The sequence below is a fragment of the Zootoca vivipara genome, chromosome 7 (genome assembly GCF_963506605.1).
Source record: "Zootoca vivipara chromosome 7, rZooViv1.1, whole genome shotgun sequence".
Classification (NCBI taxonomy): domain Eukaryota; kingdom Metazoa; phylum Chordata; class Lepidosauria; order Squamata; family Lacertidae; genus Zootoca; species Zootoca vivipara.
Genome location: NC_083282.1, coordinates 34,626,418 through 34,644,446, shown reverse-complemented (window position 1 = coordinate 34,644,446; position 18,029 = coordinate 34,626,418). Strand labels below are relative to the sequence as shown.

General features: G+C 40.3%; 2 protein-coding genes across 9 annotated transcripts in view; one reads left to right on the top strand and one right to left on the bottom strand.

Moving 5' to 3' along the window:
- The window catches only part of RAVER2 (ribonucleoprotein, PTB binding 2), a 43,372-nt gene extending 32,874 nt beyond the window's left edge, over positions 1-10,498 (top strand). For 5 of the 6 annotated variants that reach the window (XM_060276835.1, XM_060276833.1, XM_060276837.1 and 2 more), the window contains 5 exons: positions 943-1,054; positions 2,931-3,082; positions 5,368-5,457; positions 6,984-7,109; positions 7,750-10,498. In XM_060276835.1, coding sequence (XP_060132818.1) covers positions 943-1,054; positions 2,931-3,082; positions 5,368-5,457; positions 6,984-7,109; positions 7,750-7,896 — 627 coding nt within the window. In that variant the 3' untranslated portion in view covers positions 7,897-10,498. The remainder of the gene's footprint in view (positions 1-942; positions 1,055-2,930; positions 3,083-5,367; positions 5,458-6,983; positions 7,110-7,749) is intronic. The other variant, XM_060276834.1, reaches the window with a different exon arrangement.
- JAK1 (Janus kinase 1) overlaps positions 8,583-18,029 on the bottom strand; it is a 40,207-nt gene continuing 30,760 nt past the window's right edge. For all 3 annotated transcript variants that reach the window (XM_035122781.2, XM_060276832.1, XM_035122782.2), the window contains 6 exons: positions 17,519-17,711; positions 15,531-15,655; positions 14,511-14,683; positions 13,412-13,529; positions 12,092-12,202; positions 8,583-11,123 (listed from right to left, as the gene is read on the bottom strand). In XM_035122781.2, coding sequence (XP_034978672.2) covers positions 11,031-11,123; positions 12,092-12,202; positions 13,412-13,529; positions 14,511-14,683; positions 15,531-15,655; positions 17,519-17,711 — 813 coding nt within the window. In that variant the 3' untranslated portion in view covers positions 8,583-11,030. The remainder of the gene's footprint in view (positions 11,124-12,091; positions 12,203-13,411; positions 13,530-14,510; positions 14,684-15,530; positions 15,656-17,518; positions 17,712-18,029) is intronic.

Genomic DNA, 18,029 nt, shown 5'->3' with positions numbered 1-18,029 from the left:
AAACACATTTTTAACTGGAGCCTTTTTGCATTAACCTAATTTCCATTACAGGTAGGTAGCCGTGTTGGTCTGGGTCGAAGTAAAATAAAAAAATTCCTTCAGTAGCACCTTAAAGACCAACTAAGTTTTTATTTTGGTATGAGCTTTCGTGTGCATGCACACTTCTTCAGATACAGTGAAATAGAAGTCCCCAGGCACTTATGTAGAGAAGGGGTGGGGATGGGGAGGGGAGATCACTCAGAAGGGTGGTGGAAGTGGGTGATTGACTGTAATTTCCATGTAAGTGGTGGTTTGCAAGGCGTCTGCTAGGAGTAAATAGATGTATCTTTTTGCCGTGGTTCTTCCTTTGTCTTTCAAGAAACAATGACTGGAAAGTGAGGAGGAGTCATAGAATTCTTATCCATTCACGCCTTATGCGTACACAACTTATGAAAATTCAGAGTGGGGGCAAGATTCAATATGGCGCCTGTAAATGAAATGCAACTTCCTCTTGCTCCTCTCCCCTGTCCTGCTTACATATGCTCTGGGTGTGTCTCCCAACCCACCAGAGAATGCATAAATGAGGATAATGTAGTGAGGAAGAAAGGAAGGCTTAAATCCCATTTATGGAAGCAGAAGTTCACTGCACAAACAGGATAACACAGCTGAATATCATTATTGGACCCTTTTTTTTGGTTTTGTTTGTTTCTATACCCATTCATCTCTGCACATAGGCACCCACCCCAAACAGCTGGTTGCCATAACACTGATTTACTGTTTCCTGCCTTATATAGAATTATAGAATTGCAGCCTTAATCTCTTCAGCTCTTTGGGTCTATGTTATGAGAAGTAAAATTTCTCTAATAGGATGTTTAATTTCAATATCTGTTCGAAATGTATTCTTTTTTAATGTTGTTCGACTTGTAGTAGAAGTGTCGACATTTTATTCACTTTTTACTTCAGAGTTCTTCAAAAACCCAGACCTCTCTGCTGGGAGAACCTCCCAAGGAAATCCACCTGAGTACCAATCCCTACTTGAACTTGGCAAGTGTGCTGCCTTCAGTCTGTCTTTCAGGTAAACAGGTAACCGGTGCCTCTGAAGGCAACCCTTGGGTTTTCTCAAGAGGGGGAGTGTGGTTACTGTAGTTGTAAATAACACCAGCGACTGCGGTATTTGGTTCAAATTATTTAAACAGAAATGTTTCATTTTAAGAAGATTACCATTAAAAGAAAAAAATGATCAGGTAGACTGGGCCGAGGCTGTTTAGGGCTTTAAAGGTCAGCGAACGAAGAAATAGCCATGAATATGGCTATCCACCTTAACTGGCTATCCTTATGGCTATCCACCTTAACTGGATTTTGCCTTCTTAATTTAACTTCATATGATCAAACTAACTCATCCACAGTCTCAACTAAACTGTGTGTCTCGAACAAGTTGCACATAACAGTCAGTGTCCCACCTATTTAACTCCAAGAAAATGCTGATAACAAAAGCCAAACTTACTACAGTGGTGCCTCACTAGACGAATTTAATTCGTTCCATGGGTCTTTTCTAACGAAAAATTTGTCTAGCGAATCCCATAGGAATGCATTGAATATTTTTTGATTTTTTTTTTTGCCCATAGGAACGCATTAATTGAATTTCAAAGTATTCCTATGGGAAACTGCGATTTGCTAGACGAATTTTTCGCAAAACGAATTCGTCTAGCGAGGCAACCTCCACTAGAAAAAACCTTTCATTAAGCAGGGCATTCGTTAAGCGAGGCACCACTGTACATGTTACGTTGACTTGCCAAGCAGCAGCAGGGCCCACCCACTTTGGATTAGGCCCATGGGTGGGGTGGGGTGGGGGCGCATATCTTAATCCTTTCTGTGCACACCAAAGTCTCCGCTCCATGAGCTGCTATTAGTTGCAAGGGAAAATGTGTGTCTTAATTTAATTCTGCTAGTTTTGCCTCTGCAGCTAATTGCAACTATGCGTGTGTGAGAGTTTCAGAACTGCAATAGGGTAGGGTAGAGTGGGACCACCCTCACTGAATGCCCATAGTCCCAGTTAAGAATGGGAGTCCCCTACAGCTGTTTTTACAGAAAGGAATTACTTGGAAGCACCAAAAACAAAGCTCCAATGTAATATGCATTACCCGTTATGAGACAAACATGGGGGTTTCCATCCTTGTGCAAATGCGCAGAGGTGGGGAGGCATTTATGGTGAGAATTGGCAGTCCTAGTGCTTCTCATATCCCACTGATTGTTCACCACCAATGCTCTATGCCATTTTTAGCTCATTTTCTCCCAGCTAGGTTCCTGGCTGAGGGGAAAACAGCCTCAAGAGAGCATTTGCATGAGCTAATCAGAAGGTGGGGTGCTCCCTACCCCCTGATTCTCCTCTACAAAAAGCCTCCCAGCCTCTGCATTTGATCTGGCCTGGTGCCTTACCATCTGTCTGCCACGCTCCCTAGATATCGGAAGTTGAGGAACTGAGAGTCCCAGGTATAACACTAAGTAAATGACTACAGCCTACCCCTTTTAATCAGAACCTTTTAATCAGGAACCTAGGGCTCCAGGATGATACAGAAGCAGATATAGAAGAGATATAGAAGATATAGAAGGCAGAATAGTAGTGAAAAGATTTACGGTATACAAACTTAAATGCCTGCTCTATCTCTTCCCAAGTGTTGGGAGAGGCTTCCAATCGAGGCCTAGATTCTGATATTAATTAAGAGACAAGTCAATGGTTAGGCAGCAAAATTGCCCTGTTCTGTATTACTGCCAGAATTTCATGGGAACTTACACAGTACTTCGATGAAGAATAAGATCTTCAATCAGGGTGATAACCAAGTGCTCGACATCACTCCTTCCTTTTTCAGTCTAGCTTTAGCTTCTGTTTTAGATGAAGCCTTGTTTTCAATCTTATAGGTCAGGTAAGAATGCTTTTTTTCTTCTTCTTCAAGCAGCAGCAATTGCCAGCAAAGCCAGTAATACTAAGCAGCAGGCCGGACTTGCAAATAACTCACTCGGTGCTGCAGCTGCTCAGGGAACCACAGCGCAACAACCGGTGGAAAGCTATTTCAACTATTCACCACAATATGAGGATTACACACAGGTATGTGGTTTGAATATGGTTTCATTGCAGCTGGTGGCTGTGTGTTTTGTTTGGGCCAGAGTTTGTTATAGAAGCATGACTTAGTTCTAGGCAGATGATCATTTAAGGAGACCCATAAATTATCATGCATTAAAAAGCATCAGACAGTGAGTCAGATTTCTAGCTGGTAAATGTTTTGTATGATGTAAGGGATGGTACATCACAGAGTCATGACCCTTCCTTTGCAGGAAACTGATAAAGTTTAATAAAATGGGTCATGTGTTGGTTTTGAATAGAACATGAAGGGGGAAAGTATAACTATTACCTGTCTGCATTTTGCCACTTTTTAAAGTTCTTGTGAATTTGCTTTCTTCTAAAGTGCCTGGGTCTGCCTTGTGTGTGTTGCTGCTAATTGTGGAAACTGTTGACAGCAGGATTCTGTAGGTCTCTGCTGGCAGACAATCCTGCTGTCAACAGCTTTTCATACATTTAATGGGAGCAGAAACAAATAGCACCATTTAATATGGAAGCACAGCGAGGCAGATGATTCTAAACTGGTGAGGTGCTGCTAATAATGCACCTGGCTCCACATGCAAAGTATGTCCTGTAGACCAGTGTTTCCCAACCTTGTGCCTCCAGCTGTTTTCGGACTACAATTCCCATCATTCCTGACCACTGGTCTTGCTAGCTAGGGATGATGGGAGTTGTAGTCCCAAAACATCTGGAGGCACAAGGTTGGGAAACACTGCTGTAGACCCAGTACAACTCGAGATGGAGCACCAGCACTGTTTTCCATTCAGGAAGTTTCTGACACTGATGAGAAGTAGCTATGGCATGCAGACACACGTGTACAACACTGCTTAAGGCTTGGGGGAAGTTGAGCCAGTTGAGCTACCACAGTAGCTTAGTTTATTGAATCCTGAAAGAGAGAATGAAGAGCATTCGATAATCAGCTGGTTTGCTTAAGTTTCTCACTGGCATTTCTCATAATTTGTTTAATCCATGCTGGAAGTGCTGAACTGTGAATGTTGCTTGGAAAGCCTTCTTTTCCTCTGTGAACATGGGGCTGAATTAGCTTTTACCAGGCCAGCCCCCCCCCCTCACTGTAGCTACTAGCATAGCAAAACAAATGCTTGTTATCGATTATGCAAGACAGGTTGCAGCAAAACTAACGATTAATTCACCAAATACAGCATTTATAAAAGAAAATGTAATAAAAGAAAAATTTATTCATATAAAAACTGACATAACAAGCAATTCTAAGTAAATTCTACCTTAGCTTGTGATGAATGTTGCTGAACAGATGGCAAGCCTTTGATTTAGTCTTCTGCTTTAACTCAGTTTAACCTGCACAAATTCTAGTTGGCCTTTCATCCTCTTCTTTATTTTTTTTGGATGGTCAGTCAGTATACATAATAGAGGCCAACAGGTCATTAAAAATGGGTCTCATGATAACTTCAGCCGGGTTGGTTTTAAACTAGTCTTGCAAATATTTTCAAAAGCCAGAGTGTAAGTCTGTTCGTGTCACATTAACAACCTAGTAGCTGCATTCTCATTCAAGTGTATAAAGACATTACAACCCGTTAGCCAAGAAGCATTATTTGCTGTAATCCTCAAAGTTATCTTTCAGCCAAGACAGAGGATTTTACATTTGAGAAATATAGATAAGCGCACAAGGGCAGAAACTTGGATGACTGCAACAACAGTTACACTAAGTAAGGTCCTGCTTGTTGTAAGGTCCTCTGAGAACAGGATGCTGGAGTAGATGGGGAGGGAGTTTCTTACGTTTTGAGCTGTTTTCCACAAATTGAAATACTCGTCACATGGACTGTATTGGTTTCTTTCTAAAATAAAGGATGTGCCTAATAGATGGAGCCAATCTATTAATTCTGTGCAAATTAGTGTATAAATTATAGGATTATGATTGTCACAATATCTCAAGACACTGAGTATTAAACATTTTTCAGAACTTCCTGAAAAACCTTTAAGTTATAAACCTGTTAGATATTTTGGGGGGATTAAAGCTGATAAATTGATGAATCAACTAGGTAAGCATATATAAAACCACAAAATATTGCTGAGTGATTTGCTATAGGAAATGAAAGAGAATAAGGAGGAGGGAGCAGATAAAGCACCGCCTTCCTTTTCTCTTGCATTCAGATGGAGCAGATTGATGCAGATTAACAAAAACATGCATATTATTTGTTTTTGCAGAGCTTGTGCTTTTAATGTCTCGTAACGAGCATATTGATCATGGTGCAAAATTGCAGAAGTTGATAAATTAAAAATTGCCTTGTCTTTTGCAGGATTCAGTCCAGCAGTGGTATCAGCAATACGCCCAGGCATACCATACCATCCAAACTAGGGTAGGGGAATTAGAAAATGGTGGCTCAGAGGTAAGTGGATGACAATTCAGTACGCTTAACCAGCAGCCTATGTCAAGGTTGTCGGTAAACAAGGCTAGATTTTGAAATTCAACCAAAATGACAGATTGCGGTACATAGCTACGCAGTGGCGGTGGTGGCTACTCTAGAGTAACGACTCCTCACAGCTCTGCATTTTATCCTTTTATTGGTGCAGTCTATTTACAGTGTTTAAACAGTGCTATATACATGTTGTCAGTACATGTTGTCAGTCCAGTGCAGAACCTCCGAATGGAGATTCCCGCGTCTTTCTCCAGCAAAGTAGCCTGGGGATACTAAATCTCCGCCCCCGGCGCTTCTTACGCAATTCCGGGGTCGCTGGGATCGGTCTTCGTCCCGCGGTTTCCCTGCTTCCCCATTCCTTTCCCAAGCGGCATCGTGGCTCGGCTACCCTGCCTGAGCCCTGGCTTCTGCTTCCTGATTCCCCGCTCGAAACATCCCCCTCCCCACTCCCACTTGCACTGGGCGAAGAGCTCGTGTTCAAGATGGGAGGGGGCTGTCTATAGCTTCTGTCCCTCACAATAGCACTTCTTATAATTTTCTCCCTGAAGTTCTTTCAGTAAGCATATTTCAGAATCCTAAGGACACCTTGTGTGCCATGAAGTAACCAAACACTATTTGAATAATATTTGAATAATGAAGTAACCAAACACTATTTGAATAATTACTTTTTTCTTTGCAAACTTGAGCTTATCCTTCTTAAAAGGGGGGGGAGGCTAGGCAGTGCGAATAATAGAATGCTGAATTTCCCTTTTTGCAGGATTCTTTTTACAAATGAAAATTATCCAGGGTATTTATAGGATAGGTATTTGTCAGTAGTAGAAACATTCCTTTAACGGAATGTGGGGCATTCCTCTAATGTTCATGTTCTGCATTTATAATTGCCTGAGTTTTCCTTGACTGATCTGGGCACAGGAAATCAAGAAAATTGTTCATTGTGCTCTAGCAAAATCTTAACACCATTGTCAAAACGCCTGTAATTTTCGGGGAGCATTTTAACAAGGTGATGTAGCAAAGGTTACAGCATCTGAAAAACAGAAAGAACTGGTTTTCATTGGTGTTTAGGGTAAAACATCTCCCAAATTTGGTACTGACCATGTTTCTGGCCCAGATGTCTTGAGAAAAAACTATGCTCTCTCCAAATAGTAAAGGGAGATTCTCAGAGATACTTTGCCTTTTAGAAACTTATACTACTTTTGAATACAGGCAACAACAGATTTGTGTGTGTCCAATTGAGGTGTGACTGCACATGTGCACATCGCAGAGACCCAGAAGTGGCCGAAAAAAACCGGCAAAGTCGAATGGGCTTATGCGCCCCTCTGCTGTCATACGTCATGACGTGGAGTGCAATCCCTGCGCAAATTGGGGGTTGCCTGCACATTGATACTCTCCTCTTTCTGTCACAGAATTTATGATTCGTTTCTCCCGGAAATATGTCTCTGTTTCTGTTCAATGGCCAGCAACCATAGCGTTTCCCTTTCTCTGTTTTCTCCATGTAGGAATCTGATAATGGAGTGTATGGGGACTTCAGTAGCTACTTGCAAGTCATGCCGTCGTATTACGCTACAACCCAAGGGTCCTTCCATCCAGGCATTTTGCCACTTGCGCCTCAAAACCCACTGAAGGTAAGAGGAAAGAGTTGGAACGCTTATTCCTGAAGCAGCCGATAAATTACACTACACATCTGTGATGGATAGCCTTTCAGCATTCTCATGTATTTTTAAATAGTATGCAAATGAGAAATTTCGTTAGGTACAGCTTTCCAAACTCCTGCAACAGTGTGCCTTGACAAAATGCAGTGGATGAGTAGGATGAAAGTGCAATAAATAAATGAGCTAGAATTCCTTCACATATATATATATGAAATGTCATATTTTTATATTATATATAGAGAGTGTGTGTGTGTGTGTGAAGCAGAGAGACCAATTTGGAAAAGTTCTGCATACTAGTCTGTTTCTCTATTGGCACCTATAGGTTGCTACATGTTGTGCTGCCACCTAGTGTTCAGAAAACACATAATGCAGCTTAAGAATTTGTCAGGGCTGCTCTACAAAGCCATTTGACTTCATTTTTTTGCTACTGAAAAACATTCCAAGTAGCCTTATGGTTTGTCCTAGTCCATTTATTTTATTTTATTTTCGTAACTAGATCTAGTGTTGGTCATCCTTAGAGAGCAGTATAGTTTGCTTATAGAAAGGATAATTCAGTATTCTTTTAAATAACTGCACACACATTGCTGTAATAATGGATTTTTATGATGTTTAGATGACACCAATAAGAAATGAAAAGCGGGGCTCTTCATACCTCATCACCACTCCAGAAGATGGCCCAGTGGAATATGTTGGTCAGCAAACTCAGGGCTCGGGAGTACATTATGCAGAATTGTATCTTAAAAGAAAACGTGTTTATTAAGACCAGCATCTTGCTTGGAGTCAAAGCCACATTCATGTCGTCCTTACCTTTCACTTTTAATATGTATTGTAGATATTGGAGAACCAATCTATGTAGTTTCTCTGAGTAAATTTGTGGGGGGGCGTACTAATGGCAAATACCCTCCAGACTAGTTTCTATGCATTGAGTGACAATTAAGTTATTTCTTAAGCTCTTAAAGAAGTGGCAGCTTTGCCCCCTTGAGAATGTCTCTTGAAGCAATAAAATAACAGTGAGAGGAAATGTTCTTGCTGGAAAAGTTGCAGCGGTAGTCTTAAAGAAACAATTGTGCTGGGTTTTTCCTTCTTGTTCTTCAAAGATTTAGATTCTTGGCTGCAAAGTTAAATCCTGATAGCAATATTCCTTTATTGGCTTTAATGGGGCTTGCATATTGGATTACAGGCCAGACAATGGTTAGGTTGAGTATAATCGTTGCAGTGCAGTCTAGTCAAAGTAGGCAAATCTTTTCTGGATTAAAAATAAAATAGCAGTTGTAGCTGCTAAAGTAGAAGTATGCTAGGAAGATACCAATGCACCTCATTAAAATAAATGATTGCTGGCAGTACCAAGTGTGCATGACAAAATTTCCATGAAGAGGACTGATACTAGCTTTGCATTTATAGTCTTAGGCTTTTAGGTCTATTTCTTGTTAATCTGTTTCTTGGGGGGGGGGGGAATTATGTGAATTTCCATTTAGTATCCAGTGTAACTGAATGCATTGTTATCTTACTGACTTGCATTTAGTTTAAGGCTCTATCTGCTCCACACCCTATTTCTATACTACAGTACTCTTGATTAATCACTGCCACCTTGGAAATTCTTCAGTATCTTTTATTGCACTTTATAACCATGGCAATTATTTGTGTTCACTGGAACTGGGTGGAATGTGGTGTATTCATGCTATATGCTGGCTCTTAATTTATTTCTAACTCAGATTCACAGAAAGCTTCTTTCCTGTTCTTTGGAATATGTTTGAAATAACCAGTAGAGCTGCCATTTTCCATAGTAACCCCAATTTGTAGGTTTTTGTCTCTGAAGTAAGATTTAAAACAGACAAGGCCCAGCATTAGCAATGGTCAAATCTGCAGTGGGAGGTTATGAAGAAATGCACACCAATGAGGGTAGCATAGCTTGTCTGCCATGAAGAGAGATCAAGGTAAGCCTGATTGAAATCCAGTCAAATTTAAAGTTAGGTGCAAATTTAAAGTTTCTTGATTAGGAGGCTGTTATATAAAACTAATTTACATTATTCAGAAGTAACAGAACGTCATAGCGAGATTTTTCTTCTCTGTGTTTAGTTATTATTCACATTGAATGTATCTTTTCTGAGCAATCAATTTCTCTGTAAATAAATTGGCATGGCAAGCTACACTGAAGTATAAACTGGCGTGGCTTATTGTGTGCTCCTGAAGGTACATTGTGAAGGCCTGTGGTGAAGCTGTCATTTTATTTGACATGGCTTATAGCAGCATATCAGCAGACCTACCTTTCTGAAAACTTGATTTGTTGAGTCAGTTGAATATTTGTAACCCTAGCGCATGACAACTCTTTTCTTGAAAAGTCAGTGTTCCCCAAAGTGTATGTGTTGTATTGTTAACATGACTGGAGGTTATATTGCTGCAACCTCCAGGCACCATAGGTACCCCTCACCTTTGATCTAGAAGCGCTGCTCTATTTAATTCATGTTTAATCTATCTGCAGAGTAAGGGCCCAGATTTTCACAGCAGCAAACTGGTTAGTACCAGTGAGGTTATAGCTGGCTCTGTGATTCTCCAACAGTTTGACTTCAGTGCAGTCAAGACAAGACAGCCAACACCCCTTGAGAAATGTTGTCTCAGCTATGAATGAAGGCAATGCATTAATATTGATAAAATCTTTATTTATTTTATAAAGAATAACAAAGTGCGTACAGTGGGGGGGAAACAGGCAGTATTTGCAAGAGGGTTCTTACTTGATAGCATTTCTAATTTGATACACATTACATTATTGCAAATTCTGAATAATTCCTGAAAAGCAGTATCTGACTTTAGGAAAAGACTAGTCTTCCATCTGTTAAGACAAGCAAATTCACAGAGTAAGGCAATGCATGCATTCTGGCCCCAGAACTTGTACATGGCTCTCTCTTTGTTGCAGAACATAGTGAATCCTTTTATAGCAAGTGCACAATGCAGGAATAATGTACATCCATCCCCCTACTCCAGGTTGGCATATTGTTATCTCTTCATTTACAGAGTACGCATTAAAATCCATGCACCATTCAGCCTCACTGGAGAAATTATGTCTTCAAAACTCACTATTCTGCTTAATTGTCACTTGCAATCAGTTACCCAATAAAAACACCAAATGTTGTCACGCTTCAGTGGCGTTTCCCCTTACATTATTTTTGCACCCCTAAGATTATAGAGTTTTCCTTTTAAAAGAGAAGGAATATATGAGGACTGACTTCTGTGATGTAGAAATTTTGGACTAGATCAGAATGCTCCAGGACAAAGTGCCAATGGTGTCTGGATCTTAATGAATATATGCTAAAAGCCAATGCTACAAATATATATCAAGAGGGAGAAAAAATGCTTTTGCGAGTTGATGCCAGTTCAAAAAGTAGCTTAGGATGTGTGGCAAAGAAAGACCCTTTGGGTGTAGGACAAAACTGGTGTTGGAGTCCAACCAGTATTATCCAGCACACCACCTTAATATTCATTTTTGAATGCTGTTGGGAACATTTCTATCTGCCATGATTAACATTTTGTACTGTAATGACAGCCACTACACTGCTTGGAAATCATCTTTTGCTCTCTAATACAACATGACTCAAATTTTGTATAGGCACATATCACTTAGCAGTAGCCTTAAAAGATTTTTTTCCACCCTGAAAAGTACTTGGCCCAGCAGCTGAGATATCCTCCTACAGGTAGACCCTGTTGGCACAGATATATAACACTGGCAAAATGCTCAGCAGTGTTCTCTGCTGCTGGGCCTGATTTATCACTCACGTGTTGGCTACTCAAGCAGAAAAACCCTTTTCAGACACAACATTACCAAAGTACAAAATTACACTAGGTAATAAAAAGGCCTTATACACTTTTCAAAACAAGTATAAAATGCATGAATTACATTTTTTAAATAAGTGCTTCAAATCCTTGAATCAGATTGTGAAAGGTTGTCCGCTCACCTGGGTCTTGAACCCAACACTTCCCCATCAGTTGGTTAACCTAGTAAATGAAAAGGGTAGGTTATGGCTTACACATCGAAATTGCCCCTATTATTAAAGAAATAAGATTCAGACATTTAAGCTTGTGTCTACATATACAAAGTTGCTCAATTATCAAGAGTTTTGGTTACAATAGCAGAAATAGCCAATGTTTAATACAACAAGCTTTAACTATGGTATCAGTAAAGCTCACATATTATGAGGGAGGCACTCCAGGCTGAAGAATCGCCACATTCAACACTCTAATGAAAGGATGGAAAACAAATACGTATGCCAGATCCAGGGACTGGCATTCCCCCCATCCCATATTATGGGCTTTAGATCCTGTCATTCCAAAGCTTGCCTAACAAGCCCTTTCTACCACCCGCAGGAGCACTGCCGGCCATGGAGATATCTGCAACCATAAGGAAGCTTCTAGCGGTGAACCTCCTCTGCCTGCAGAGAGAGGGGGTACATAGCATCCTATGGCTCCTGGGGTGCCTTCCTACAGACAAACAGGTTGTGCCCATAATACTTGCTGCTTTTGTTGTAATCTCTACAATAAAATCCTACAAAATACAAGTATGATTCAGTTAAGAAAAATGTACAGGGGCTAGTCAGCTGGTAGCACTCTTTATATTTATATTCAGTCTGTCTTTCCTGACAAAAAAATTCAACGTAGATAACAAAAAAATACGGGAATAGGTCAGTAGATCCAATGGGAGAGCACCTACAAAATCAGCCTTTGAGAGCTTCTGCATAGCCCTGACTGACAGTATAAAAGATGTGAATGAAAATAGGATGGCATTTCCAGGGGCAGTTGAAAGTTTGTTGTTTTTTTAAAAAAGCTAAAAACAAAATATCACCTATCCCAACTGTGAGAGAACTGTGATTAAAAGAGTTTTTTTTCCTGTGAAAGCTCATAAACATCAAGCTGATTGGAATGTACCCAACACAAAAGACGATGCATAATAATTCTTAATGCCTTACCTCTGGTGGGCAATTTTTAGGACATGGCAAACGTTTGCCTTCTCCCAATACCCGCACAAGCCGTGTCACTGTCATCTGGCCTTGAGTTGGTCCAATCATATTCAGGAATTCCTGTAAGTTAAGAAAACCCGCGTTTAATCTCATTTCTCTGTTAGTAAAAGGGTACAGCTGGGCTGGGTGCAAGAGTCAAGGGAGAGGGTAGGAGTGGTGCCTGCTTGATGACAAGGGCCCAAAGGTAGGTAGCAGAACCCTGGTCTACTGGCATGGAGGTGGGTGAAGAGAGGTAACGATGGGGGGGATAGTTGGGATATGTATGCATGCACAGCTGCCATTCCAAAGACCAGCAATGGTGGGTTGTACATAGGTAGAAGGGCAATGGCACTGGGGCAGAGGGTTACGGTGAATGGAATGCAAACAAAAGTAAGCAAGTCAGCTTTGCTGTAGAGACCAATGTGGATTACAGAAACCTGGGGAGACTGAAGCTGGCAGAACCCAGTTCAGTTTATTGAATGAACCCCTCCTTCCCTCTTTGTTGACCTGTTGTGTCTAGTTAACCAAGGATTGGGACACCCAAACCCTTAGGACCAGTTTCACAACTTTGCAAAGGATGAACCCCTAAAAGTGAAATTTCCCAAAATAGAGGGTGTGGGTGTTACATCTTTGTCTCATGAGACAAAAATGAGAAGAAAGTTTCCTTCTCCAGGTCAAGTTCAGCACTACTTTAAAGTACAGGAAGCCTGTGCTTGGAGTGGCACCCAAAGATAAATTTAAGAATTTGCCAACTGGTAACCCAATTTTATAATGATTATATCCAGTGCTTTTTTCAGGGGGTACTTAAGGGTATACACTACTGGCACCTCTTTAAGTGTGGCACTTACTGTAACAACATGGTGAGTACTGGCACCTATTTGTCTCCCCCCCCCAAAAGCACTGGCTATATATCAAATTGCTTTCTTAAGATCCCTAAACAACTTAGAAGTAGTAATGGTTCTCCTGAGAACATAAATAACTAGTTTCAAACAGAAATCATGGGACCAGCTAAAGTATGATCATTTCCATCAAATAAAAGGTCTATGTTCATCCTTTCATTTCATCCCAACTTAAGCTTAGGAGCTTGGGGGTGGGTGGGAATTGTTTTCAGACAGTGAACAACATTCCCCTAAATGCAGTGTTATCCATGTATGCACACACTAACTGCCCTGAAATCTGGGACTTTTAAAGATTAAGTAGGGGAAAGACCCTTAAAGCACTTACACACACTTTACTCTTATTTTGGAAGAAAGCATATGGGAAAGAACTTTTCCTTTCACAGCTACTTACTGCCATTGGGCTGCACGCAGGATCACAATAGGTCAGTAGCTCATAGAGGGTCACTCCAAAAGACCAAACGTCTGAAGCAATGTAGAATTTGCTCTGCAGTAAGCATTCGGGAGCATACCTGTAACCATATAAAGCTTTCATTTACTTTTGGTAGAACTGCGGCAAAAAGCTATAACTTACTTTGCATCATTAAATAGTGGTGTTGCCGTCGCAACAGAAACTACTAAGATGACTCCATATTCTTCACACAAAAGTTATGCATCAACTGAACAAACAGGAAAGAAACAAATATTGAAATAATTAAAGGTAAGAGAAGATTGTAAAGAGAAACAAATATCAAAGTAAGGACTAATCTACACTGGTCAGTTAAAACATTATAAATGTGTTATAAAAATGTGACACCAGAGGGCACTGTAGAGCAGCAAGCCATCTTCAATGTAAAATTGCATTGAGAGCTTATACAACTTTTTAAATAGTGTTTTCCAGATCAATATAGATCCAACCTATGTCTGTTTTCAGGCAAAGACAACTACAAGCCACTTTATAGTTTTGCAAGTAATTCTTATACCTAACCACAAATGTAAGCATAAAATGCATCAGTAAATAATATGTACCTGTCAGACTGCTCTTGAACTAGAAAATGCAATACAGTGGTACCTCGGTTTATGAACACAATTGGTTCCGGAAGTCTGTTCATAAACTGAAGCGAACTTTCCCATTGAAAGTAATGGAAAGTGGATTAATCTGTTCCAGACGGTCCGCGGAGTACTTAAACAGAAGCGTTCATAAACTGAAGCGAACTTTCCCATTGAAAGGGTCCACGGCGTTCATAAACCGAAAATTCATAAACCGAGGTGTTCATAAACCGAGGTTCCACTGTACAAGAACCCTTTCTTATGGTCAAGTGATCCATATCAAGTTAAAACTTCCCATTACTTATTGAGAACACCTGCCATGAGGATAATCCATAGTGGCACACAGTGCAGTTTCAGCTAAAAATATTATCTCTTGCAGCAAAAACTTGCTACGTTGTCACTATATATATATATATATATATATATATATATATATATATATATATATATATAATCTTCCTTACCAGAACACAGGGCTGTCTTTTTCATCATTGACTTTGTAATATTCCTTATCCGTCTCAATTGCTTTGGTTAGCCCGAAGTCCCCAATCTTCACTCTCTGTTCATTTTCAACTAGAACATTCCTTGCGGCTAAGTCTCGATGAACATACTGTTGAGATCCCAAGTAGTCCATTCCCTGATGGTTGAAGACACACAAAATTTCAAGTATTGTTTCATTCCCTTGCAATTAATTGCCTTCTACCTCAAGCACCTCTAACAATTTTCTTTAGAATTTGTACACCTAATTCTTCTGTTTGGTAAGCTTTTCAGTGCTCATGGTCTGAACCTCCTAAAGAACCAGCTAGAGTTTTGGAACTAAAGCACATGGCAGTGTGAATAATCCCTAGGCCTTTTTAACTTTTTCTAAAAAGTCCTCTCTTTTTCTGCTGCTGCTTGGTTACATAATTTAGCCAGAGAGAAAATTAGCAACAAAGCTCACTTTAATACAAGGCTGTATTACCATTTTCAACATCATTTTCAACTGTCATGAATGAAATCGTTCACCTCATAAAACATGGGGCACATTAAAGGTAAGAAACTGGGAGCAGAGTGGTTTGGTATCAGGTTGTATGAAGAACCAGCCACACACACCTTAAAACTCCTTAAACCCCGAGGTCGGATTCAGGGGACCTGTATCTTGCCACTCTCCTCCCTCCACCCCCTTGATGACCCCACACTTGCCTTTTAAGCAACCTCTAAATACTTTTTGCATTTATTCAAGCTGCTTATGGCTACTGTCCCATTAGCTTTTATTAGCTTTATTGCTCAGTTGGTTTGTTGTTGCATTTTTATTGTAACTGAAGGGCTTGCCTTAACTGGGATGGAAATGTTAAATAAATCATTTTTTTCCAAAAAGCTAACAAGCCTCCCCCCAAATTCATGCATTATGATTTTAAACAGATATTTCAATTCTGAACACATGAATGAAAATTAAACATCAAGACACCTACTGCTACAACTAGATATTAAAATATGTACATTACCTTGCAGATTTGTACAGCGTATTTCAATTGCTGTTTCAGACCAATTTTATTCTTGTTCAGCGGAAGATATTCCTTTAGGCTTCCAGAAGGAAGAAACTCCATGATCAGCTTAATTCCATTTCCACCTTTGATCAAGAAAGCCAAAATTATCTCAAGCAATTTTCAGAGTCAAAGCCCTTGACCACATTATTATTATATTATTATTATTAGAATTTATATACTGCCCTATACCTGGGGGTCTCAGGGCGGTCTCAGGGCGGTCAAGTATTACTTTTAAGTATTTTCCTTGGTCCATTTCATCCAGTGTTTTCCTAACACCTTTCCATCCCTCCTAATATCTTTGCATTCCAAGGAAAAGAATGATTCACAACGACTGGAAAAGAAGGTCAGTGGCTGTTTGTCCATTTTCCCAGCTGCCATAACCAGGGGATGTAACACATAACATGCATAATTAATATGTCCAGAGAAAATTGTGGCTACTAGGTACACATTTACTGTGTGTTTCCAGACATGAAGCTGCCTTCCATATATATGCAATGGAACTAAATTTCCCCTTCAATTTCTGAAGATGGGAGACCTACTATTACTTTCTGAGTGTAAGAACTAACGGTTGCAGAAACAAAACAAGGTTTTGAAACCCATGAAACACTTAGGCTGATATCCAACACAGTGCTTCTGCTAACATTCTTCCTGTGTGGGCCCCCAAATCTGTTCTGGGGTTTTCCCCAGGCTCCTAGAGCAGATTTGGGGAGGAAGCATGGGCTACACAGAGCAAGGAGAAAGAAAAGAGGGAAATCCTGTGCTAGCAGGAAGGACTGTGCTAGATACCACCATGTATCTATACCATCATGAAGTAATTACTTTTAGGTTCTACCATATGCACAAAAAAGGACAGACGGGATTGGGATGTCCAGGTATAAAGCTTTAGAATGCGTTATGTAAAGGTTTGTTTTTATTTTAAAAAAGGCATTTTATAAAAATAAATTTTCATGTAGATGAATTCATGACACTACAGTTATCACTATACAGAGTAAAGGGCTCCAGATCTTGCATCTCTCGGCTCCCCCCATCCCAACACACAGGCAACCGCTGTGACTATGACCCTTCCAGGGAAAGCTGTGAGGGGAGGGGCCAGAAGATGAGCAACCAAGATGGCTTCCTCACCAGCTCTGAAAGCTGTGAGGCAAGAAGAGGGTGCTTTCCTTGCTACAGAGTATGTGTACTCCCCTCACCCTACCTGCCACTGGATAAGTGTTGCAAAAAAATATGTTTATTCCAGGCATTGCAAGGCAACTAAGTGTTGCACTCCACATACCTACAAATGCAACACCCAGAGAGGCTTCAATCTTTTCACACAGTTGATAACTATTTCCAAGAAGCAATTCAGAAGCTACTGATCAAAAACAGCACTTTTAGTTACAGTTAGCCACAGCACTGAATTCTGGAGCTGAAACTGTTAAGAAACTTGAGTTCCGACAGTCCGAGACTCCCAATAAAGTTCAAGCTCATTTTGTTATGGCCCTAGTGCCAACACCGTTTTCTTAAAAAGTACAAAACAGCAACAGCTCTGGAAAGAATTAAGCTCCTAAATGCTGCCGTAGCAACAGCCCAGGCCAAGACCCCGAGAAAGTGAAAATTCAGGTGCTGTGACCATCAGTGCCAGCCCTCATAATCACCACTGCTTTAATTCAATTTAAGAGAACAGTGAAAACGTGCAGTAGGGAGAATTATAATTGAAACAGGACCTAATTTTTTATTATCTTTTCCTTTTCAAAAATCTGTTGCAGAGTCCTGGGTAGAGATGGAAAATTAGGCTTGCTCATCACTAGTTATGTCATAATGTTTTCAATGGGATTAAGGCAGAAGTGTATTGTATTGCTAGAATTTAGTAATTGGTCTCTTCCTAAAGATGTCTTGGGGGTGGGGGGAGAGATAATTTAAAAGCAAACAGGAGAACTGAAAACGTTTTCAGAACTTCCAAGACTTACCATCTTCGGTGCAGATGCCTTTGTATTTTACGATGTTTTCATGATAAAGCTTTCTTAAGATTTCGATTTCTTTCTTTAGCTCAGCAATATGGTTCCCACCACAGTCCGGTTTCAGTGACTTTACTGCCACTTGTTCTCCAGTATTATCACCTTCTGGGTCGTACCTGCAGAGTTCAACTTTTCCAAAATGGCCCTAATTTCAAAAAGGAAATAAAAAAACCATGGTCAGCCACCACACACTTGCTTTGCAAAAGAAAGAGAAAGAGAAAACGTAGCAGGTACTTCACCTAGGAAAATGTTTCAATGATACCCTGTGATAGCCTGCATTTGCCACCACTGCAATAACAAACGGGGTGACCTCCACTATTCAGAAGTTCCACAGAAGAAAAATGAATAGGAACCAAATCCCTGCTAGGTTTCCTTTACAGACATCTGCTTCTGGCTTTATTGCTTAGTGGATCTGTTGTTCTTGGTACAATCACTTAACTCTTATGGACCAAAAACCACTCCA